General features: G+C 38.1%; 1 protein-coding gene across 1 annotated transcript; it reads left to right on the forward strand.

The window, feature by feature from the left end:
• Nucleotides 1-11,212: 11,212 nt before the first annotated feature.
• Nucleotides 11,213-11,764, forward strand: LOC149212555 (auxin-responsive protein SAUR40-like). The gene has a single exon (XM_089388721.1). It carries the CDS (start codon nucleotides 11,213-11,215, stop codon nucleotides 11,762-11,764), a length of 552 nt encoding a protein of 183 aa, XP_089244847.1.
• Nucleotides 11,765-26,814: the final 15,050 nt, after the last annotated feature.

The raw sequence follows: 26,814 nt of genomic DNA on the forward strand, positions 1-26,814 counted from the left end.
TCCTAGAAAAGGTTCTCCATTTAACTTTACCAACTGTACCGCACCACCATCTGTGATCTCCTTAATAACATACAGTCCCAGCCAATACATTATGAGCTTCCTTGGAAATTTATCAAACTTACTATCACATAACAACACCAAATTAGCCACCTTAAAGGTGCGCAACTTAATATGTCGATCATGCCATGCCTTTTCGCGCTGCTTTTGTACCTGATGGTGAAATCCAGCCAAAAATCGTTCTTCTTCAAGCTCCTCCAACTGCATGAGCCTTTCCTCCAGGGCTTCACGATTCGTCATACCTGTGAGTGCTGCTATGCGCAAACTAGGTACGATGTATTCCATAGGTATTATGGCTTATACTGCATAGACAAGCCTAAAAGGTGTCTGTCCCGTCAGTTTCTTACATGTTGTCCTATAAGTCCATAACACTGCAGGTACGTGCAAGTCCCAATCACTTCGCTGCACATTGCATACCTTGTTCAGTGCGATTACTCTTCTTGCATATTGTCTTCCCAACATTAAGATCCATCTGCGAGCTCGACCCTCCAACACATGCTTATTAACCATGTATTTCAGTGTGGAGTACATGTGCATCTGCACAGGTTAGGGTTATTTTCCATATGCCTACGCCCACTTGGCCAGATGCACACGCGGAGCATCCTGTGAATTGTGCTTGTCTATCAGTCACACCCTAGGCTTCCCAAATCGTTTTCACATCATTCTCTTACATTCACACTAGTTGTCAAAGCATCCTCTATGCATACCCCACCATCTCGCGGACGTAGCACATAGTACCCAGTCCAAGGCCTGGTAGGGTTGCTTTTCCAACACCTCCCTTTCAAATGCATCCAAGAAGGTATCTACCTCACTTAAACCGTAAAAAGTAGGCCAATCTCTCAATTCTGTCAACACGTAGTGCAACGACCTTGTCATCATATTGCAATTCAGTGTAGTTACCTCATGTAACCAATTCTGCCATCGTTCTATTTCCTCATCAGAATTCAAAGTACAAGAGCTTTCGCACTCCCATGCAATCCACCCATCCGTGGTGGGATTCACCCAGTCTTAGTCTCGAACTGTTATCTTGTAGATCCAATCCAAATCATCATCACTTTCATAGTCGCACACCAGCTCCATATAGTGTGATCCTTCAGTAGGGTCCACGGGTACAATTAGCGTAGCGATTTCTTCTCAAAGACCATTTTGCACTTCTTCAGATTAGTTACCCTATACAGGTCAGTGGCCCAATCAATTCCTAAGAGTGCAGGATATGGATTGCTATCATCAACAATCTCTATCACTTCAAAATCCTCCAGCGCGCTCGCTCCCTCGATATCCATCGTTATTACCTACAATCGCCCCATGGGTATTATTTTCTACTGGTTTGCCATCCTTAGTTGAATTGGAGACCATTGCAACATAGGTCTTCCCATTCGTTCCCATGTTTGTTTCGACAGAACATTTGCATCTGATCCCAGATCCAAGATGACTTTATCCATTTCATATTCTCTGATCTGCACAGTTAGTCTCATTTATCGTCATGTTCTTGTCTTATGCTTTCCAATTTTCTGGACTACGCGTGGTTCTCCTAGCATGGTCCCAACACATCCGTTGATGAGTTCCTATAGCCCTTTCACAGCCTTACTGTTGCGCATTAACTTCATGCGGGTTTCTAGGAATGTCATCAGCATACATGGGTCCATCTTTGGCTCCGGTTTATCTTTGCTTCCTTAAGTGGAAGCATCAGCGAAGCTCTTCTTATCTTCCATGAAGGTTTCTCAGTTATGATCCAAATCAAACTCCGCCTCTTTCGTCAGAGCTTTGCGAACCCAAGTATTATCTTTTGGTTGTTTGCCTTTGTCATCTCCCATTGCGATTCCACTTCAGAGCACAACATTCACATTTGGATCTTCCTCGCACAGAGCAAACCTCATCATTTGCAGGTTCTGAGTCGAGGGAGGTGGTAGCACTCCTTTGCCGCATATCCTAGCTATCAGCGTAGGACAATCTTCTGTCTCATGATAAAATAATGTGCAATACAAACATGGCGGGTGCATTGGATTCGTGCAATCGTGGGTGTAATATCTTAGCTGTTCGTAGTTGTAACAAATCAACTCTCTACAACCTCTCCCAGTTCCTCCTCCACCTCGGCCTCATTCGCGCCCCTGAAATCTTGTTCACGCCATTCCTGCATTTTGGTCAAGGGGCTGCGTTTCAGCCTGAACTTTGTAGGTGGGCATTCTATCCATCATCAATTCATAACTCCTACATGTGCGCTCGTCATGTCCCACCGATATACAAAAGTTGTAGAACAACTGTTGCAAATTTTGCGTATACTTCTGTAACAAGTGACAATCGTCCATGGCATGTTTTCCTGCTATTTGACAAACCACGCACCACAAAGCAAGCATTGCGCTAGGTCCTTTTTGCACTTTCGGCCTTAAAGCCATCGGTCCTCCTCCTGTGAGGTAATTTGTAAAAACCAGGCAGTGGTCCTTGTCATGACCCTGACCCTTGCATTTCATGCACCATACCTGTTCACGCACTTCCGGTCGCGCTATTTTGTCATGTTTCAGACTCTGCATCTCAAGGCATAAATTCTTCAACTGCGCGTGGATTTGCTGAACTCCTAAGTTAGGATCCTGCATCGAGGTCTCATGCAGCCTCATGGCAATCTCTAGGGCTTCTGCCTAAGTCGTTATCTTCCTCTGCGATAACACACTCCTTAAATGTGGCATTAGTGAAGCTACAAACCACTCACGATGTTGTTCATCCATCAAATTCATATTAGCTTTTCAAATCGTAGATTTCAACCTTTGATCCAATTCCCAAGGAGTCTCGCCTGTGCTTTGGACTTCAGCCTGCTAAATTATCTATTTAGTGCTATCTGGATATCGACAATTCTCGCCTTTGGATTATCATTGGAGTACTTAATACACTAGGTCAGTGCACGATCCTGCAAGGCACTAACCAAAGTCGCTTTCTTTATATGGTCATCTGTAACTCCTTGCGCTTCCCATACAACCCTTACAATAAACCAGAATTGGTCTGGACAATCATTTCCCACACGTTTGAAAATAGGAAACTTCACTGTGCTTGCCATATTCAATCATGGTGGTGGTGGTGTGGGTGGAGGTGGTATTCGAAAAATTATTTGCCTTATTAGATGTATGGCACTTCGCGAGCTCTTCCTCATCCCCTCGTGAAGGTGAAATCAAGGGGCTATTTTTTGGTCCCTTATTTCCTTCACTCCTTTAGGCTTTTCCACTTCGCATAGCCCCAAACATCAAGGTAACTACATAACCCTCTTTTCATATGATAGCATTTTAATCCAAGTATTCAAAGACTTTACATACTTACCTCGTGGTACTTTGAGAAAATGTCGCTCCGCCTCGCTATAGTTGACTGAGGTGTCAACCGCGAACTTAGTAATGAATCCTCCTATAATATGATCAATCCAATGATCAACGGCACGTGATCTTATCCTTCGATGCTTCCAACCTTTGCACTAGCTCTGGGGTCCACACAATAGGACCGTTAAGCTTCCACCTTGCTTGGCTATCTCCCAGCTTCATGATCCACTCATATAGCTCAGTAGGGAAGGACACGAAGAAGATTTCGTGGATCTCCATGTATAGGTAGCAGTCTAACCACTCTTCTTTTGATAGTTGTGGGTTCCTGTTCTCCTGTGCAGCGAACTCGTGAATTCTTCTGTCCAACCAGCCTTCAATTTCTTTATTAATTGGATTCCAGTGATACGACATCAGACATTTCTATGTAGATTTTAGTCCCAGCAAGGGAACCTTTTGTTGCCTTATGGGGGCCTGACCCAGGTTTGGATTTATTTAGCCAAAAAAATCCCTACACTACTGGCCCTTTCGGCATCAGCCCACGGAGCGTGGACTGAAGTCTCACCCAAAGCAGTATGGGGGGATGTTGGAACCAAGTTTCTACACCCTTGAGATGTCTGTGATGTCGATCTAGTCCAACTAGACCTACCTTCATGCAAGTCACTTCGCGCACTATTCCCACCTTTAGTACCCTCACGAAGTGTCACAATCATCTTTCGCGCAGCCCTAACCAGTGGTTGAGATGCTTTCACACTGCTATGGCAACAAACTGCACTATTTCCCCAAACTACACCGCGCATCTTACTTATCTTTTTAACATATCTTAGTTAACTTCACATAAACAGATATTCTATCTTGTGTTCACTTAGTCAACACAATTATACACATTCACGCATCATATTAGCATTAAAGTGCAATTTATATCCAATGTAACAGATGGATAAAACAGGAAATAAATACGCGGAAATGAAAGGAAACTTCTCTTTGTTAATACTTCCAACTGTTACAGACTCAACTCACCCTGCGCAGTCAGCTGCAGGGGTCCGTGCACTCAGCTGCGGACTACTAGCCTCTGCGCATTGAGCTGCAGAGTCTTCTCCTACTCTACGACCCATAACTAGACATTACTCCACAGATCTATCTCGCATACATCATGTTCTTATTCTTAGATTTGCTATCTTAACTACTTAGAGCCTCACTCTATTTATACAATCCCATGCTCCATGGACCATGGGTAGATCTCTATAGACAACATTACATTAATAAAATTAAGGGCAGACAACCCTATGACTCTTTTACAAACTACGCACTCCGTGCCCATAAAATGCGGAGTCTTTACATTGGAATTACAATCTTTGACCAAAATCTGGGCTTTAAGCCCCGAAACTTCCCTTGGGGGGTCTGGTGCCCAAAATGCGTGCATGTGGTAGATTGGTACTATGTACATATGGTGTGGTGTACATGATTGTACTAGAGGTTTCATGTGCATGTGGTGTTGTGTACATATTGTACAAGTGGCATTGTGTGCATGTGGTGCTATGTACATGTCATGCATGTGGCACTGTGTACATGTGGTGTCACATACATGTCATGTGTGTGGTACTGTGTACATGTGGTATTGTGTACGCATAGTATAGTGGTGTAGTGTACATGTGGCGTTGTGTACACGTTGTGCAGGTGGTGCCATGTACATGTGATGTTGTGCACATGTTGTGCAGGTGGTGCAGTGTACTGATGGTACTGTGTATGTGATTTATGACTATGGTATATGATGATTGTATGTGATCTATGTTTTTTATTTATGATGGTTACATGTGATTTATGATTTTGATCTATGATGGTAATGTTTGAACTAACTTGATGAGATATATTTATATATGTTGATTTGGTCAAATATGCTAGTTTGACTTGATAGGAAGCAAAAAAGATTGCAAATGTACCTTATTGACGAGCTACCAATGAGGTATGATGTGAATTTATTTCAATTTATTTTGAATCTAATGGAAGTTATGTGCTTGATACAGGAATGCATGAACATGCCCGGTTGAGTGGCCACTGCAAGAATTAGCAGCAACAAAATAAATTAGAACATGTAGCAACATGTTGGTAAAGTATTCAGGAGTAAGGACATTGTGGGACACTGGTACCCAATAGTCTCCTTTGATTGCCACGAGCATTCTATGACTGGTATGATTGTTTTAGGAAGGGATATGCCTTGGTTTTTGTATCTTCTAATGTGAGGAAGCCTTGCTAAGGGATGGAATTCCCAGGATGGGGTACCAACAGAACTTGGAAGGTGAGTGACTGCACGGAAGGGGTGACTGGATTCCTGAGGGACTGTGTAGCAAAGAACATAAGGTCACAGATGGATTTATTTTGGTCATTAGCATTGCCATATGGAATCAAATGCATATTGAGTACGCCCTGGAACAATGAGCAAGTAACTGTTCGCTAAGAGAAAATGTGGCGCCTTTCCTTTTCTTCCTTTCCAACAATTCCTAGCATAAACTGAAATTATCACTATCCATAGCACAACATTTCATTTAGTTATTTTTTTCAAACACATTGTGCATAACCTCTCAGTATCCACATTTGCAATACATATCCACAATGGAACTTCCCACAAGCACATTACATTCAAACCCATTTCTAGCGATGTCTTGATGAACCTCCTTGCCTACTTCGAGAGGCACAAGGTTCACACAAGCTGGTAGAACACTTATAAAAGAAAAGTGATCAATCACAATCCCTGTTTGTAACATTTTTTAAAACAAAATCCAAGGATTACATGTCATGTCTAAACCTGACACAAGATGCAACCAGTGCAGTCAAATATATAACATTTAATTCTGACATTTTTCAAACATTGTGAGAGCATACTCCAAATGTCTAAACCTGGCATGCATGATGACAATTATGCGCCCCATTAAAGTACATCCCTCACATGAATTTTGCTAAACAATTGGCTTGCATTGTCAAGGAAACCACATTTAGCATACCATGATATAAGGGTGTTTCCCACAAATGTTTGACTCAAAATAACTATCTAGGCATGGAGTTGCTTAGCCTGTTGCAAGCCTAAAATAATCCCAAACACCCTTAATATAATCGAGAAACTAAATTGATCTAGATTTATTCCTTATCTATACATCTGGGAAAATAATTTCAAGGATGCCAAACTATTTCCATTCTACACATATTTAGGTGGGCATGGACCAGTTGCCTTATATTACCACTCTTAAATCAATGTCATAAAGGGAAAGAAATGAATTTGGATATTGTGTTCCACCCAAATTCCTTGTGCTAGTGTACCATTTAGTTGCTTCTATGTATCAAATGAACTTAAATCTTCACCCATCGTAACAAAACCATATATTTTAGGATGACTAATAGTGACCTACCAATATGGTGCAAACTAATGAAATTATTCATAAACTCCCATCTCTCTTCATACAATCGTTACTAACCACCTGTAACCTCACTCACACACACAACACACATATATATACCCATTTTATATGTATACTTTGATCATTATATTGCAAACATCTACGTATTTTCTTAGTGTCTTCTTAAAAGCCTTCTTCAACACTGTCATTTTGTTTATATCTTATAATCAACATAGTCCACCTACAAATTTCACTATGAAATTCCATCAAATAATGCATGGTAGTACAGAAAATGTTGCATGTGATCTCTATGTGTGACCCATGTAAGCCTAATGGTGAAATCGAAGCTTTGATGCCACTTGTAACATCCCCAGCCACCTCTGGTTGATACCACTCAAACAAACCCCTACGCTTTCCCTTCTCGCTCAAAACCATATGAAAAATTTAAACCAAGAATATATATATATATATATATATATATATATATATATATATATATATATTATTTATTTATTTATTTATTTCATGTTCCAAAGCATAACCATAAATATAAGCACAGTTAACCACAAGATTACAGAGCCACATGCAAATGCAGTGGAATATACAGAAAATAAGTTCTCAAATACTTATCTGTGAATGTTGTCAGTGGTCTACGAACCTCTCATGTTCCTCCCAACCATAGACCTTGCGGTTCATAAATTCTCAACTATTGGTCACCCATGAGTTGGGGCTCCAAATCCATGAGAAATAATAACCAAAAATAATCATACACCCATGATCTAGGTTCCAACCCAACAGTCATGTTTTTAGGGCTTTAGGCACCCTCTGGGCTAACTTCCAAGGTGCCAACCCATAACCATGTCCCTGTAGAGCTCCAGGCACCCTCTAGGCCATTAACCGACATAACTCTACTTCCCCTAAACCTGTGCACAAATGGCGCCTTATGGCCAACTATGAATGACTCAGCTTTTTCTCACGAGCCTATGCCCAAAATGATGCCTTACAACTAGCCAGGAATGTCTCAACTTCTTCCCCCAAACCTGTGCCCAAATGACACCTTATGACTAGTTAGGAATGTCTCAATTGCTTCCCTCGAACCTACACTCAAAATGGCGCATTACAACAAACCATTAGAATCATCCTAGTGATTATTCATCATAATCCCCCTTTTTATAAATGCATTTCTCCTTTATTTAATATTTTAATGTTATTTTATATTATTATAATATTACCTACCTTTTCCAAATGCCTTTTTCCTGTTGTGGAGTCATTGGCCCCCTTTTCCGAATGCCTTTTATCTAAGCCTACCTACAACCATTATGTGTTTATTAATCTACATAAATTAAATAAATTTATAACATCAGGCTTTCCATACCCATAGCATAAAAATCACATGCACACCATACCCCAACACATAATCACGCATACACACAGGCTTACCACCCCAAAAGCAACTCTCGACTCACCAACATAGTTAATTATCTCTTGGCTCAAAAACCTAATATTCATGTTCCTCAAACCCATTACACAGACATGTTGGCTTTAACCATATTTATAACTTTACCCATTTGCATAACATGTATATACACATAGAAGCATACAAGCCTCAATGGTTTTTTGACTCATCAACCTAATTCATACTTACATTTATCCATGTACCATTCAAGGGGGTCCTGATCGAGGGTGTTACCCCAGAGCTTGCTAGAAGAGTGCATGATTCCTCTTATATATACAGGGCTAGTTTTATTCCTCACTTCTTTTCCTTTGTCTTATTTATTCTACACTTTGAGTGGATTGGTCCTATCCCCTAGTCTACTTGATGACATTGAACTTTGTGGGGGATTGCGACCTCTAGTTTTTCCTTTGAGATCCTTATGTAATTATCGTTGTTGGCTTTGTAACATATTATTTTGGTATTATTCACCATGTGCTGCTAGGTTTGGGATATCTATTTCCATGTCATCTTGTTCCATCTACTATGTTGCATTATCCTCTTCTGAATTATATTGGGTATATACCCTTGTGTATGTCTCATGCATGTCTACCCCCTCCATGCTTATTTATATATTGTAGGCTCATTGCATTATTTTCTTTCACTTTTGAGCCTCAAGAGTTGAGTTCTTCATTATGTCTTTATGTGCATTTAGATATAATCGCCCTTCACCTTTAGATCCTCCCCCTTCCAACTTTGAGTTCATTAAAAATATTCATTATATTATTGGTCTCCCTAGTCACTAATTTCTTTGGCTTCATCTTTAACCCTCTCTTTCTCATAATTTTAATGAATTCATCTTTGTCATATTACTCTCTAATTGTCATATTACTCTCTAAGTTTGATTAGGGATTTCTCTGCATTTTTAAGATAATCTCTAAATAATGGCCATGCTGATGACATTTCTTGCCATTAAAAGAAATGTGCTCATAATCTAGTATTTGGACATACTCCTTATCCTCATAAGAGATAATAATCAACCTTAGAAAAAACCCTCTACATTCATGTAAGCCAAAATTCGTGCTTAAAATGTACAATGTGCAGTTTTACTAGCCATGAACCCTTCACAAAGGTTACGAAAATGTTTCCTAAACCTTTCAATATCTCTTTTCCCCAAAAATATTGAACAAACAAGGCAAAAGTGATGTTTACATGAAATTCTCTTTCTGAAATTAGAATCCCCTCGAATTGATCCTTGGAATAATGCCTTCACTGGAGTCTTCTAAAATTGAAGAAATAAGATCCTTCTTTAAATATATTCTCTTTAACGTCCCCAAAAAAAAAATCCTAATTTCTCATTTATCTAATTAAAAAAATAAACGGGAACCTTTCTTACCACATCCTAAATCTAAAGGATTAAGAAAGTTGCAACAAATATTTTTTTTCCAATAGCCATTTCGCGTTTGGCTTCTCTGCCACCTGGTTGTGAGAGATTCCACCCATTTCTCGGTCCTTTAGTGGGCCATCCCACCCTATATTTTCTCTATCGGGACGGACTGAATCCCCTAACTACGTCCTTAAACGACTTCACCCTACATTTTCTCCGTAGGGACGGACTGAATCCCCTGGCTACGTCCGTAAACAACTTCCACGCCTCCGGGGCTTGTGCCCCCGCTGTGTCCATTGGCACGAGGACCTTTGCCACTGCCAGATCCTATTCAGACTTTTGACCTACCCGGTACCTCCAGTTCATCACCTAACAACTATTACATAGATTTGATACCAAGTATTATTACAAATATATCTAAATTGTAATTATACATCATTACTTTCAATGTAACTATTATTACCAACATACAGTTATTACAAACATACAGTTGCAGACATTATAGTATGGTTTGCTTGTCCATATATGTCATACTTCGGAATATGTGGCTTGCCACCACAGTGACAAAGAATCTGACCAGCCAACTCTTTTAGCCTTTACACATTAGAATAACACGTTTATCTAAGTTCTAATTATATATCACTACTTTCAAGTCCAACCATTATTACAAATATATCGAAATTGTAATTATACAGCACTACTCTCAATGCACCCATTCCTGCGAATTTAAAGATCCGATATTATAGTATGGCTTGCCTGTCCAAACATGATATACTTCCTCTTCATTTCCTGAAAACCATGTGGCTTGTTACAACAGACTGGCCACTTCCAAATGTGGTGACGCAAGTCACAATCACACTTCCCACACAAATGAATACATGTAAACATCTTCACGGGGGCTTCATGTCTCTGCGAACATTTCGAGATCGCCAACCAGGGATTGATAAACTTTCTGGGGTAGGCTCCCTTTGTCAGCGATAGTTAAAGAACAAGTGCACATGGGTTCCTCACTTTCTTTGGGTACGCCTCCCATAACCCCGAAAATGGTCACATACATCCCACTAGTGTTTAATAAAATACTAAAATAATAGGGTATAGGGATAACTAAGGGCACCGTGAAATGTCTTTTCCCCATGACAGTTCAGCATTTATAGTCGTCCATTAAATTGAAAAAGAGAAACCTTTTGGAAGTTCACATGCGAGCCCTCCGGGAAAATCTCAAACCGTTTCCATTTCCCTTTGCGTCTAAGTACAGTTCGTATACTTTTACATTACTGTCACATGCCGACAGTCTGGGACAACCCCACAGAATGTAATTCAGCCACTGAAGAGGGATCCGCACATAGTTTTACAACAAATCATAACCTGTCAGTCAGTACAGACCACTGAAATGTGTGTGGGGTTGAGGATTATCCATAATCGTCGAGCTCCGCTACATAATAAATGGCACCCTCCAGACATGGTGTTCTGCACGATTACTGGCAAATCGACACTATTGTCTCAGTTGGTAAAATACATATACCCGGTGCAAAAGATTTTTTTGCCTGTTCGCTCTTGCGTAGTTGGGAACTCGTTTGGCTGGAGTCCCTGAAAGTAACCGAGGGTTTCTGATTCAGGTTTCCTGAGTGACTTTGTATCATAATCGTCAATCCCCATGAATGGGTTTGGGAAACGCAAGAAGCTCCTACAAGTCGTGAGAGTGCGGCAAATCGTGAGGGATTGGCGAACTCTGGTGAGCGCCTTTAAGGCCGCGCAGATCCTGTTTCGCAAGCTGCTTTCATCCCGGTCGTGCCTAGATTCGTATGTTTCTGACGACGCCCATTTCGACGTTGTCGGGGGGAAGCATAGGCATCGCAGGTCGTTGTCAGCCGTGCCGCCAGACGTGCCGTCTGGACACCTGGCTGTGTACGTTGGGCGACAGTGTCGTAAGCGGTTTGTGATCCGCGCAGCGTACCTGAGCCACCCGGTGTTTAGGTCACTGCTGGAACGGGCCGAGGAGGAGTTCGGTTACGCCCAGCAAGGTGGTCTTGTGATTCCGTGCGACGAGCTCCTGTTCGAACACATTCTGAGTCTCTTCAGCCAAAATGACCATGCCGCCGTGAGGCATATCGACCTACAAACAGTTGAGAACAATTTTTGCAATGAATGGCTTCCCTCGTTGAACAGAGACTCTAGACCCATTCCGCACTCCTTTGTTGAGGAATGAGTTGGGTTATATAATTTTATTTTTTTATGAGTTGGGTTATATAGTGTTTTTTTCCAAGAAAGAAATCATGCCGTTCTCAGTTTTCAGATATATAGTCTTGTTTCAGTTCTCAGGTATATATAGTTTTGTTCCAGATTGAACCACAAGAACAATAACAGTGCTCAAGCATACATCATCTTACTGTCTTATTCTGGATTAGACCACAAGATATGTGGAGACCAAACCTCTTTATCTGACCATTAAACCACATCCTCCCGTTTATATATTCATTTTTATAATTCTCTGATATCTGCATTCTGCTCATTGATATAATTACATGAAAATGCACAGATAGGCGTTCAGTGTGAGTAGCTGCAGTCATTCCAGAACATCCAGAGAATGGTTCAGGTGTTTTGAGCAGAGGCTCCGGTTTCTGAGTTGTAGGACATAGCAGGTCATAGAGGATTGTCAAGAATAGTTTGCAGAAATTCCGTGTAAAAATAACCCCCCACTAGATTAGTCTGTATATAGCGAAGACTTGAAACCTGTTTATTGCTTCTACTAACTTGTATTGCTCTTCGAGACTTCTGCAAAACTAATGATTAATTGATGTTGTTAATTATCAAAGAATGTTAGAGAAACGCCGGTTTTTGGAATTTTGAGTACTGCTGGATAAGAAATAGTTTATAATCTGTGAATGTCAAACCAAAAATGTACAAATCCAATAGTTATAAAACACAATGTTTTAAAATGTTCTGTAAATTTTGTAAGTAGTGATGCTTAAATATATGTCAGGTGGAGTAGGCTGAAAAAATAAAATAATATATAAATATCTCGTAATCTGATAAGGTGGGACTAAAACCGGACAAATTAATTAATTTATAATTATCTAACAAGGTTGGAGTAAAGTATAGATATTTCTGATAAAGCGTGAAGTGTAAATAAAATAATATATATGTATCTCGTAATCTGATAAGGTGGGACTAATACCGGACAAATTAATTAATTTATAAGTATCTAACAAGGTTGTAGTAAAATATAGATATTTATGATAAAGCGTGAAAGTGTACACCTGTGAGAGAGAGGATAACGTTTCTCGATAACGAAGGTACTCAAAATTGAATGTGGACTAATGATGGTAAACTCTGACCAACCTCTCATTGAAGCCAAAACAAAGACGTAGTCTTTAACGGGACTTTTTGAAAGCCTTTCCGGCGATTTTTTCCGGTGAAAATCCGGCAGTGATTTATCGGAATCCAAGTTTGATAGCTAATTTCTGCACAATGAAAGTGTCCCAGGGGTTTTCCAGGGTGCTGAATCCGAATATGCAGTTAAAAAACCATTTTAACTGCAAAAAATCATGATTTCATCTCAATTTCTTCCCCGGATTCCGTCACCGGAATCTCAAAAAGTCGCATTATAGACAACTCCCAAAACAAATAGCATTGATCCTCAATTCTAAATATTCATTATTAAAGTGTATATTGTAATTCAGAGCTGAATCTGGCTAATTATGTTTCCTTATTCCTGCCAAAACAAATAGTATTGACCCTCTATTCTAAATATTCATTATTAAAGTGTATATTGTAATTGCAGAGCCGAATCTGACTAATTATGTTTCCTTATTCCTTTTTTATTGAATAGAAAGAATTCGGAGAAATAGAAGAAATGGGAGTAGAGAGGGGAGGGATTGACAGAATAATTACAAATTGTGGGAATTTGGGAAAAAGATTCAATAAATTTTGTAGTAGTAGTGTTTGAATTATGTTTTTGATAAGGGAAATAGATTTAGCATTATCAAACAAATTTGGAACACCTAAAATTTTGATGTTTGACAACTATAATTTAAATTTACAAAAATCGCTATCAAATTTTATCAAAATATTACTTAAATTTCCATAATTTTCAAGAGAAAAAACAATTTGATTAAAAAATAGTTATCACTAAAACACACTAAAAGATTGTGCTATATTTTATTAATCTTAGGGTGGTGTAAAACAATGGCCTGACTCTTGTGATAGTGTAAAAAAATGGCCTTTTAATTGAGGGAAAAGCTGGAAATGTGCATGTGTTTACAAAGTTTAGCAACACAAGTGACGTTGTAGTTACTACTATATGGTTTGAAAACGGATTAATTTTATTTTGTAGGTATAATAACACAATTATATTAAAGTTAAAATAAAAAAAATAAAAATAAAGAATATAGTAAAAATAGATAGTTGTAATAAAGATTTTATAAATATTTATAACAAAAGGAGTTGTCTATAATGCTACTTTTTGGAGATTCCGGTGACGGAATCCGGTGGAAGAAATTGAGATTAAATCATGATTTGTTGCAGTTAAAATGGTTTTTTAACTGCATATTCAGATTCAGCACCCTGAAAAACCCCTGGGACGCTTTGATTGTGCAGAAACTAGCTATCAAACTTGCGATTCCAATAAATTGCTGCCGGATTTTCACCGGAAAAACGCGCTGGAAAGGCTTTCAAAAAGTCGCGTTATAGACAACTGCATAACAAAATAGTTTTTTTAATATTGTATTGGATTATAAAATTTTATAGAAATTTATTTAATAATTAAAAATATTTAATAATAATACATTATTTCAGGGATTTTATATATTATGAAAAATGTGTTTAATATTTTTAATGAACATTAATTTTATTTTTTATTTTAATAGTCATTTTATTGTGAAATAACCATTTTATAAAAATTGTTTTTTTTAATAAATAGATCTTTATAATAGTGGGAGTTACATCAAGTTTAAAAAGAATCTTATTAAATATGTTTCTAAGGAGGTAGCAATCGCTATTAAATTGAATCTGTCTTTTAATCCTCTTTCCCGTAAGCACATAGAGAGCAATCCCCTTACCCCTAGAATTTATGGTTTTCCGAAAATTCATAAATCCAGGGCTCCCTTGAGGCCTATTGCTAACACAATAGGTGGTCCTACTTATCTTCTTGCTAAGTTCTTAGCTCAAAAGCTTAAGGCTCTTGTAGGATGCACTGATTCTTTTGTTAAAGACTCCACCTCCTTTGTTCAAGAGTGGAAAGATATCAGGCTGGAACCAGGAGATTTGTTAGTTAGTTTTGACCTTGTATCTTTATACACCAAAATCCCCATCCAAGAGGCCATTGATATCATCAATCACATGATTGACAAAGACAATGCCAAATTTGTTGACCTATGCCTCACCTCGACTTTCTTCAATTTTAGAGGTGAGTTCTACGAGAAAACATGCAGTTTTGTGATGGGTTCCTCTCTTTCCCCTATCCTCGCTAACTTGTTTATGGAATATTTTGAGACCAAGGCTTTAGCCACAACTTAATTTCGCCCTAAAAAGTGGAAAAGGTTTGTTGATGATACTTGTGTCATCTAGCCTCATAGTTGCAAGAAGTTGGATCTGTTTCTAAATTACCTTAATTCTCAATTAGACTCCATCAAGTTTATGATGGAAGTTAAAGAGAATGGATGTCTTCCCTTCCTTGACATTCTCCTTTCCAGGATAGATGATGGTTCTGTCTGTCACCAAGTTTTTCGAAAGAAAACTTAAGAGGAACAATATCTCCATGCTAGTTCTCATCATTTTCCGGCTCAGAAATTCGGGGTTCTCAACACTCTTGCTACTCGTGCTCTAAGAATCTCTGATGATAACCACCTTGAACAGGAGAAATCTGATCTTCTTGAGGTTTTTAAAACTAATAAGTATAGAAAATCTCAAAGCCTCAAGGCCTTTCATAGGGCTTGCAAAGTGCCAAGACTTAAACCTGCTCGTGTTGATCTTGTCTCTAAGGTTCATCTCCTGTATTTCTAAGGAACCACGGATAGGATTGCCCATATCCTTAGGAAGATTAATGTCTCTTCTTCATTCAGGCTTCTCAATACCATTAAAAATGATCTGGGGTTTGTTAAAGACCCTATTCACCTTAAGGACACGAAGGGTGTCTAACTTGTTCCTTGCTCCTCTGGTATTCCCTATATTGGAAAAACATGTAGGTCTATTAAACATAGAATTCGTGAGCATGCTACAGATATTAGACACAATTGATCCCACTCATTAGCCCTAACCGAGCATGCAGAGAAAACGAAACACCATGTCTACATTGAAGAATCCAAAGTCATTGCTAGGGTTGATCACTTCCACCATGGGAGGCTTAGGGAAGCGATTGAGATTGAGAGGCATGCCATAAATCTTTATAGGGATGATGGTTGGAAATTAAGTAAGAGTTGGATTTCGGCTCTCACTTCTTGGTTCTACCTCCCTTTCAACTTCTCTTTTTGAATTTTTATTTGTAGCTAATTTTTAGGTTTTTTATTTTTATTATTATTTTATTCTTTAACTCTGTTTGTTTTACTTAGTTATTATTTTTCTTTCTTCCTCCTTTTTATATTATACATATTTTTGTAACCCTCTAGATATTAGTTATTATTTTGTTCCCCTCTTGACCTTCATCTTTCTAAATATATATAAAAGTTGAGTCTTTCTCTACTATTTATTTTTCGCATTATTATTATTATTATTATTAAGTCAATTAATATAACTGATATATGTATATGCCTAATAACCTCTTTATATTTAAATAATAATAAGTAACCTCTGTTTTCATTTTATATATTAAGATTTCTAGAATGAGTTCTTAACCTATAACTCTACGTATATTTAATTTATTTGGAATAAGTTAGGCCCTAGTAATATTTAATAAATTCATAATATCAATTATCTCTCACTACATAATTAGTTATTAAAACATTAGAATAAAATATTTTATTTACTCTCAAATATATAATGTTTTAATAGATAACTCATTATCTCGAACATTAAATAATATTTTACTTACCTTATTAATTAATTATTAAAATATTGGTATAAAATATATTATATTTATATTTACTTATTCCTAACAACTAGTTTTTAACTAAATATATATTATTTTAATAGATAACTCCTTACCTCTAATTTTTAAATAATATTTTACTTACCTTATTAACTAATTTACCAACGACTAATTTTCAATAGCTAATTCTGGGCAATGATGCATCCATGCTATTTATTCCTTAAGATTGATTGATTTTTCACTTTGTCATGAGGATGGACCACATTAGTTGGTTCGAAACGTCAACCAAATCTTAATATTGTGATTAATCTGAAAGACATCTATCTAAATAGATAATTTTATATAAGTCTTAACAACTTTTAAAATATCCAGTTTCATCCTATAAATATCCAATCATATCATTGTAACTTAGAGCAACTTTAACTGAGTCTCAACCCTAGATTCATCAGATGAGTAACCCTTCATTGTCTAATAATAGACTAATTTTCTGCGATTAAGCCTTAAACTTTTTAAATTAGGGTTCAAACCCTAGCATATGTAAGTTAATCAAGATGACCTCATTTTACTCTCATAACTAGCACAACCACACTAATAAATGTGGTTGATATACACCGTAGGCATCAACTTAATATATGCTATATTATAAACTTAATATGTTAAATTAATATATTAATATATCAACTCTAAGATTAATATAAAAATCTCAAAGATTATAAAGTCGAGGAATCATAAACCCAAAGGATTAAACCCAAGGAATTAATAAACCCAAGGATTAAATATTGAAAATCCAAGGGATTAATAATAAGTCAAAGGAATTAATATTAAAAACGCAAGGTATTATTAATATTAGAAACCTAAGAAATCAATAAACCCAACCCATTAATATTAAAAAATCTTTGAGAATAATATCAAAAGCCTAAGAGAATATTAATATTATAAACCCAAGCATAAATATTTCTGGGGTTTAATATTATTCCCTTTAGTTTACAATATCAATCTCTTGGGTTTACTAATTTAAGGATTCATATTCCTAGGGTTTTAATATTATTCCATTGGATTTAATATTATTCTCCTGGGTTTATGATCCCAATGGGATTAATATTATAAACAGAAGGGATTAATATTATAAACGTAATTGGTTATTATATTATAAACCCAAGCAATTTATATTTTAAACCCAATGGATTTATATGAATCCTAAGATTAATATAATAAATCCTATCATTACCATTATACCCTAGGTATATGAACCCTTAGATTAATAAACCCAACAGATTGATATTATAAACCCAAGGGTTTTATACTAAAAGCTCAAAGGAACAATATTAAACCCAAGGGATTAATATTGTAAGACTAAGGTATATAAACCCTAAGATAAATATTATAAACCCTAAAATAAACATGGTTGACCATCATTGATTTTCATATTGAGACAATATTTGTCACAATTTTACGTTGTACCATGGTTGACCATGACTCACCATGGTTGATTTTCATATTGAGATTTGTCACAATGTGACGTTGGATAATGGTTGGCCATGGTTGACCATGATTATAAACCTAAGGTATTGATATTAAACCTTAGGATTAATGTTATAAACCATGGTTGATATTCATATTGAGACAATATATGTCACAATGTGGCATTGGATCATGGTAGACCATAATTGACCATGGTCAACCATGTTTAACCAATGTTGACCATGATTGATCATTGTTGGGAATGATTGACCATGATTTATTTTCATATTGAGAAAATATTTGTCACAAACCGAAGGGATTAATATTATAAACCTATGGATATAAACGCTAAGATAAATATTATAAACATTAAGATAAACATTGAACCCTAAGATTAATATTATAAACATGAGGATTAATATTATACAACCAAAGGATCTATAAACCCAAGACATTAATATCTAAAACCCAAGGATTTTTAAACTCAAAGGAATAACATTGAACCCTAGCAATAATATTAAACCATAGGAATATAAACCCTAAGATTAATAAACCAAGGGATTATTATTATAAACCTAAAGGATTAAATTCTTGGGATTATATTATAAACGTAAGTGATCATTAATATTATAAACCCAAGGGATTAATAAATCTGAGTAATTTATAATATAAACCCAAAGTCTTATAAACACAAGGGATTTATATTCATATTCCTAGGAAAAATATTATAAAACCTATCAATAATATTATACCCTTAGGATATCAACCCTTAGATTAATAAACCGAAGGGATTGATATTATAAACCCAAGGGATTAATGTTAAACCCAAGAGATTAATAGTGTAAACCCAAGGAATATAAACCCTAAGATAAATAATATAAACCCTAAAACAAACATGGTTGACCATGATTGATTTTCATATTGAGACAATCTTTGTCACAATGTGATGTTGGACCATGGTTGAACATGATTGATTTTTATATGGAGATAATTTTTGTCACAATGCAATGTTGGACCATGGTTGACAATGTCTAATTCTCATATTGAGAAAATCTTTGTCACAATGCGACGATGGACCATGTTTCACCTTGGATGACTATGGTTGTCACAATTTGACATTGGACCATCATATAATATTTGTCACAACTTGACATTGGACCGCGATTGGAAATCGTTGATTTTGATATTGAGACAATCTTTGTCACAATGTGACGTTCGACCATGGCTGACCATAGTTGACCAATGACCATGATTTCTTTTTGTATTGAGAAAATCATTGTCACAAACCCATATTGGGATTATTATAAACCTAAGGGATTAATAAGCCCAATGGATTAATACTAAAAACTGAGTAGGTTAATAAACTCAAGGGATTAATATTATAAACTCAATGGATTATAAACCCTAGGAATAATATTATAAACCCTATCAATAATATTATACCCTAGGAATATGAACCCTTAGATTAATAAACCCATGGGAATCATATTATAAACCCAAGGCACTAATAAACCCAAGGGATTAATACTAAAAACCTAAGGGAATAATATTAAACCCAAGGGATTAATATTGCAAAAAAAAGGTCTATAAACCCTAAGATAAATATTATAAACCCTAAAACAAACATGGTCGATCAAAATTGACCAATATTTTCCACAATGTAATGTTGGACCATGGTTGACGATGGTTGGCAATGTTTAACCATGATTGACGATGGTTGACTATGGTTGATTTTCATATTGAACCAATCTTTGTCACAATGCGATGTTAGACCATGGTCATCAGAATGTGACATTGGACCATTAGACAATATTTGACAAAATGTGACAATGGTTGACTATGGTTGAATTTCATATTGAGACAATATTTGTCACAATGCTACACTGGACCGTGGTTGAGAATGGTTAACAATGGTTGAAGATGGTTGATGGTGGTTAAAAATATTTGACACAATGTGATGTTGGACCATGGTTAACCATGATTGACCATGGTTGACCATGGATGCTTTTCATATTGAGACAATATTTGTTACAATGCGACATTGGACCATGGTTGACCATAGATGCTTTACATATTGAGACAATATTTGTTACAATGTGACATTGGATCATGGTTGACCATGGATGACCATGGCTATTGACCATGGATAACCATGATTGACCATGGTTATTGACCATGGATGACCATGATTTACCATGGATGACCATGATTTACCATGGTAGATTTTCATATTGAGATAATATTTCTCGTAATGCGATGTTGGACCATGCTTGACCATGACTGACCATGGTTGACATTCATATTGAGAAAATCTTTGTCACAATGTGACATTGTACCATTGATTTTCATATTGAGATAATCTTTATGATAATGTGACGTTGGACCATGGTTTATTTCTATATTGTGAAAAGCTTTGTCGCAATGCAATGTTGGACCATCATTGACCATAGTTGAGCATGGTTGTCGAAATTTGATGTTGGACAATGAGACAATCTTTGTGACAATATGACCATGCTTATTAACCATGCTTGACCATGATTGACCATGGTTGAGCATAGTTGACCATGGTTGACCATGACTGACCATGATTGACCATTGTTGAATTTGATACTGACCATGATTGACCATGATCGATTTTAACATTGAGACTATCTTTGTCACAATACGACGTTGGACCATGGTGGACTGTGGTTGACCATGATTGTACATGGTTAACGATGATTGATTTTCATATTAAAAAAATCTTTATTACAATGTGATGTTGGACCATGGATGACCATGGTTGACCAAGATTATCAGCCTAAGGGATTTATATTAAACCCTAGGATCAATATTATAAACCCCATGAACAATATTATACCCTAAGAATATGAACCCTTAGATTAAAACACTAAAGGGATTGATACTATAACCCAAGGGCCTAATAAATAATAATAAAATAATTTATCAAATCTTTATAAATAGATATGAATAATTAATAATAGTAAAGTTTTGTGAATTAAAAGTGTATTTTTGTTATGGTAAGTGGATTATTGGTTATAAATGTAATATTATGTCCTTATTACCAGCTATTAGAGAAATATCTACAATCCAATCCAGGAGCATTAAAGAAAAAAATCGGTTTGGTTTGGCATCCAAATCTTGTTTTTACAATAATTTGAATATCATGATCAGACTAATTCCATGACATAAGAGACTTTAGAATATATTAAATTTTGATATTAATTATATTAAATTTATTTTTATTTTTATTATTATTTTTATTATTATTATTATTATTATTATTATTATTATTATGTTTTTTTTTTCTAAGTAAAAGTAATCTATTAATATGTACAGAAAGATACAAAGAGGACAAGGCCTCGACCAAGGTATTGTAGAGTATCAACAAAATCTGGACTGCCCCAACATTGGGGAAACCAGTCCAGTGAGTGAAGAGACCTCAAAAATGGTATCACTTCTCAAGTCCAGACCCCACAAAAAAAACAGTAAGATGGTTCCTTGATGATTAGTTCAGATAGGAATCCAGACCCCAAGCAACACTAGCAAAAAACAAAAAGACCAGATGATTAACACCTGGACAGTCGGCCTCGTACTATCATCAGGCAGCCCCTGCCTATTCTCCATCCCTTGGTTTCCTCCCCTTGGATTCTGCCAAAGCAAAATTGTGATGCGATCTAATCGCAATTGCATATCGCTATAAGTGAAGGCCTTTCCCTTTGGTCTGCCCAAGCTGCGATCCGTCGTTGGGTTCATGTCATCGCATCGCACATGAGACAGGGTGGAGGCTCCACCCCTTGGTTTCCGCCGATGTGATCATATCGCAATCACATATCGCTTAAAGTTGAGGCCTTGCCCTTTGGTCTGCCCATTCTGCGATCCGTTGTCAGGTCCACGTCATCGCATCGCACATGTGAAAGTGTGGAGGCTCCGCCCCTTGGTTTCCGCCGATGCGATATTGCGATGCGATCTGATCGCAATCGCATATCGCTATAAGTTAAGGCCTTGCCCTTTGGTCTCCCCATTCTGCAATCCGCCGATATTGCGATGCGATCTGATTGCAATCACATATTGCGGGTTATCGATCTATGATCCACCATTACTGTTGTATTGAAGAGAGCCAGAGTCTGAGGCATGTTGGAGCGAACTGAGGCATGAACCGGAGCGGAGGATAGGATATGATATCCGGAACCACTTAAAACGATGTCATTGAACCCTGTGCTTCTCAAGTGCAGAGATCTGTTGATTAGAGGCCAAATATCTGGCTTGTCCTGGGTAGGCAGGTGTCGCCCCATCTCTCCCCACCCCTGTCCCGTCATATTTAACGCCCATCTATAAACCCGCATTCGAGAGAGCTGCATCCCTTTGGACCAGTATTTTTCACTCCTGATTTTGATCATGATTCTGAATTATGTCTAGAGCTCCAGTGAGAAGAGTGTACCCATTTTCCACCCCCAAATTGGCAAGTAGATCAGCGACCTTGTTTCCTTCCCATTTGACCTGATTGAATATGATGGCATGATTGGTGTGAAGCAATTGTTCTATTGCATCCAATTTGGATTCAAGTCTCCAACTGTTGGCAATTTTATGCACATGTGCTCCATAGAGGAGTTGATTGGCTAGGTTGATGAGGACTAGGGAATCACCTTCGTTCTCCAGAGGTTGGAAGCCATAACGCTGGGAAAGGAGTAATCATTGCCAGAGACCCTCCAGTTCAGCCGAGTTGTTCGTGTCCCATCCAATGTTTCTGAAGTAGATTAGGAGAGGTGAACCCTCATGATTTCTAAATATGCCACCAAATCCTGCTTTGCCGGGATTGCCCTTTGAAGCTCCATCAAAGTTGAGTTTGAAAGTATGTTTTGGAGGGGGGGTCCATAAGTGCTTTCTGATGTTGTTGCCTTCTGAAGGTCTGTGATTGTGAGTACCTTGTGGGAGTTGTATGTTCCAATTTTCCCAGATGGCTTTCTCATTTGAAAGAGTGGAAAAATCTTTCGTATGCCAAGTTTGAAGCACTAAGGTCTCTTTAAGATTGAGACAAAAGTTGCCCCAAACGATTTCTACAGGAGTGATTTGATCTTTGCATATGCGCTTGTTTCTTTCTTTCCATATTGTCCAGAGGAGAAGGCCGGGAATCATTCTCCATAATTGGTTGAGTAGTTCACTTTTATATGGGTTCTGGTGCCAATGGCGAATGGAGTTGATTATATCTTCGGACACTCTGCATCTTTTTTGACAATGGAAGCTAGCCTTCTCCCACAGTTGGTTGGCAAGAGTGCAAGAGTCCAAGAGGTGTTGGAGCGATTCCTCCTGAGAATTACAATTGGGACATATGGAGGGCCCGTGAAAGTTTCTTTTCCTAAGATTGTCCCAAGTGAGGATTTTCTGGTGCCCAACAAGCCAGAGGAATAGGGAGACTTTGGGCCAAGTACCCGGTGACCAGATTCTACCCCAGATAGGATCCAGGGGCATTGGATCATTGCATATAATTTTATAAGCCTCTTTGGTGGTGAAGGAACCTTTTGGGGTATATCCCCATCTTAAAATATCCCTGCCTTCGAATGATCTAATGCGTCGATTCTGGAGCTCAATCACCATGACCTCCTTAGTCTGCTTATCTGCATTCCTAATCAGCCTGTCGATCTGCTTCCATTGTCTGTACCCCTATTCTATCTCCGGAATCCATTGTTGCTGGACGGATTCCTTTTGTTGCTCCTCCCACTCTTGGCCAAGAGGCAGTCTATAGATGTCGTTGAGCTTTGGTAGTTTGTTCCAGGCATCTGTCCAGAACCAAGCAGTGATGCCATTCCTTATTTCCCAAAAGCTGTGTTGTTGGATCAGCAAGAAGTGTTGTCTGGCAGCATTCCATATTAGTGATCCCTTTTCCATTGGAGTGAATCTAATTAGCTCCTCCGTTGGTCTGTGATTGGCATATTTGGCTGTCCAGATGGCTGCCCATGGCTTATTGGGAGTAGAGAGCCATTGCCACCATATTTTTGCACCCATGATTGCATTGTTGTGATGAGGATCTCTTAGGCCTATACCCCGTTATTCTTTGGGCTTGCATGCTGTCGTCCATTTTTCCAAGGCCCATTTGCGATTTGTGTCGGTTGCACCCCAAAGAAAATTGCGCTGTAGAGCTTTTATTTTTTTGAGGACCCATTTAGGTGCTGCCAAAATTGAGAAAAGGTAGAGAGGCATTGCTTGTAGCACAACTTTGATTAGCACTAATCTGCTAGCTATTTTCAGAGTTCTATGAGTCCATAAAGTGAGACGAGATTCAAGTTTCTCAAGGAGCATACACCAAGAGGCGTGCTTGATGGCAGAATCTATTAAGGGAGCTCCAAGGTATTTGGAAGGTAAGGAGGCTATGGAGAAGCCCAGAATGCGGGTAATAGCATGTTGAGTAACAGGGGGGTGTGAAAAAAGAAGATCTGCGATTTGGCTGTGTTTATGCTCATCCCTGAAGCATCAGAGAAATCATTCAGAAGGGATTTAAAAAGGGAGGCTTCCTGAACAGAAGGGTACCCAAACAACATGTTGTCATCCACGAACTGTTGATGAGTGATGGCTGGAGAATTGTGTATGGAAAGACCTTTGAGATGCTGGGAGAGGAGGGCATGATTGATGTGGCGACCCAGACCTTCCGCCATTAGAACAAAAAGGAATGAGGAAAGTGGATCTCCTTGTCTGATGCCTCTAGAGGGGCTGAAAGGTCGAGAGGGTATGCCATATATGAGGATAGAGAAAAATGTTGTGGAAATTAAACTCAAAATCCATCGAACCCACATTAGGGAAAAGCCAAAGGCTATTAGCATTTTTTGAATATAGGTCCAGCTTAACTTATCAAAAGCTTTAGAGAGGTCAATCTTGAGAATCATACCTGCCTGTTTGGAGTGCTTGAGGGAGTGTATGATTTCATGAGTGAGGATAATGCTGTCCAATATTTGTCGTCCTTCTATGTATCCAGATTGTTCAGGCGATATGAGCAAGGGCAGAAGCGGCTTCAACCTGCTAGCAATGACTTTGGATATCACCTTGTAGATAACATTGCATAGTGCGATTGGACGGAATTTGTCCGGAGTACTGGTATTCTCTTCTTTTGGGATGAGGGCAATGAAAGTAGATTTCAGAGAGGGCAGAAGCCAATGAAGAGTGCGCGATTCCTCCACCACTAGCCACACCTTCTCTTTGATAAGATCCCAGAAAGAGTGGAAGAAGGTAGTAGTGAAGCCATCCAGACTAGGAGCTTTGCCCTCCTTGAGCTGGTTCATAGCCAAATCCACCTCTTCAGGCATTACTGGTCGAAGAAGAAGTTGGTTGTGTTCTTCTGTGATAATTTTCAGCACATTTTGAGTGATCTTTTCTATAGCAGGTCGTCTATCAATTTGGGGTTCTTGATGAACCTCCTAGAAGTGATTGATAAACTCCTGTTCCATCTCTACATGGCTTTCCACTCTTTCCCCCCCTTGCTTTTGTATGAAAGAGATGGTGTTGTGCATTCTTCTCTGTATTGTAGTTCTGTGGAAGAATTTAGTGTTCCTTTCTCCTTCTTTCAGCCATCTAATTCTAGATTTTTGCTTCCAGAGAATTTCTTCCTGCTTTCTTCTCTCCTCCAATTGATTGTGAATGTGCCTTTCCTGTTCCAAAGTCCCTTCCTTGTAGCCCTCTGTGATTATTTGTTGCTGGAGTTCTCTCATTTCTTTGTTTAGATCTTGCTGAGCTTGGAAGATGTTACCATAAGTCTCTTGATTCCAACGCTTGATTTAAGATTTCAGGAATTTGAGTTTCTGTTGAAACTGATACATTTTTTATCCCTCTGGTGAAGGGAAGTTGGTCCAGGTGGATCTGATGAGGTCATTAAAGGCGGGGTGGGTGAGCCAAAAAGCTTCAAAGCGGAAAGGACACCTGGTAGAGTTGCCTGGTCTTTGCCATTGGAGAGTGATAGGCCAATGATCTAAGCCTGAAAGGGGAAGAATTGATGTCGAGATGTTGCCTCCAAGATGCACTGCATTATCTGAGATGAGGAATCTGTCTAGTTTGGAAGCAATTTGATGTCGCCCAACCCTGCGATTGCTCCAGGTGTGCATTCCATTGCAGAATTGCAGATCGATTAGCATATTGTTTTGGATAAAATCTTTAAAGTGGCCATTTTCCTGTTCCAGCTTGGCTTGGCCTCCCTGCTTTTCCTCCAGCTTGTTGATCATGTTGAAGTCTCCTCCAATGATCCAAAGAGGATGGAGTCTATTGAAGTTGAGCACTTCTATTGTGTCTAGAAGAGCAATTTTGTTGCCTGCTTCCTGTGGGAAGTAGACATTGGAGAGATGGCCATGAATGTTGGTGCCAATTATATGAAAAGTAGCTTGTATAATGTGATGGGAGGCATGAAAGTCTGATAGCGTTATAGCTTGCGTGTTCCAGGAAATTGCCAGTCCCCCAGAGGCACCTAAAGCATCCACTGCAACCGAGTGACAACCTGACCATGTTCTAGAGAGGATGTTTCCAAGTGTGTTACTATTACATTTCGTTTCCTGCATAAAGAAGATCTGGGGCTGCTCCTACTTTATCATGTTTTTTATCATTCTAAGTTTGTCGGGGCTATTGAGCCCTCTTAGATTCCATGAAGTGAGCTTCATGATTCACTATTTGTGGTGGGTTTGTAGTACTTTGTCAACTTAGCGTATATGCCTGAGTCTACTAGGATTTTCCCTATTGCAATAGTTCTTTGAAGATCTGTCTTTCTTCCACGTTTTTTGGAGCCTTTAGGAAAGAAGCTG

This window comes from Pinus tabuliformis, chromosome 1_1, assembly GCF_031772625.1.
Source record: "Pinus tabuliformis cultivar Carrire ecotype Pingquan chromosome 1_1, CPIR1, whole genome shotgun sequence".
NCBI classification, from domain to species: domain Eukaryota; kingdom Viridiplantae; phylum Streptophyta; class Pinopsida; order Pinales; family Pinaceae; genus Pinus; species Pinus tabuliformis.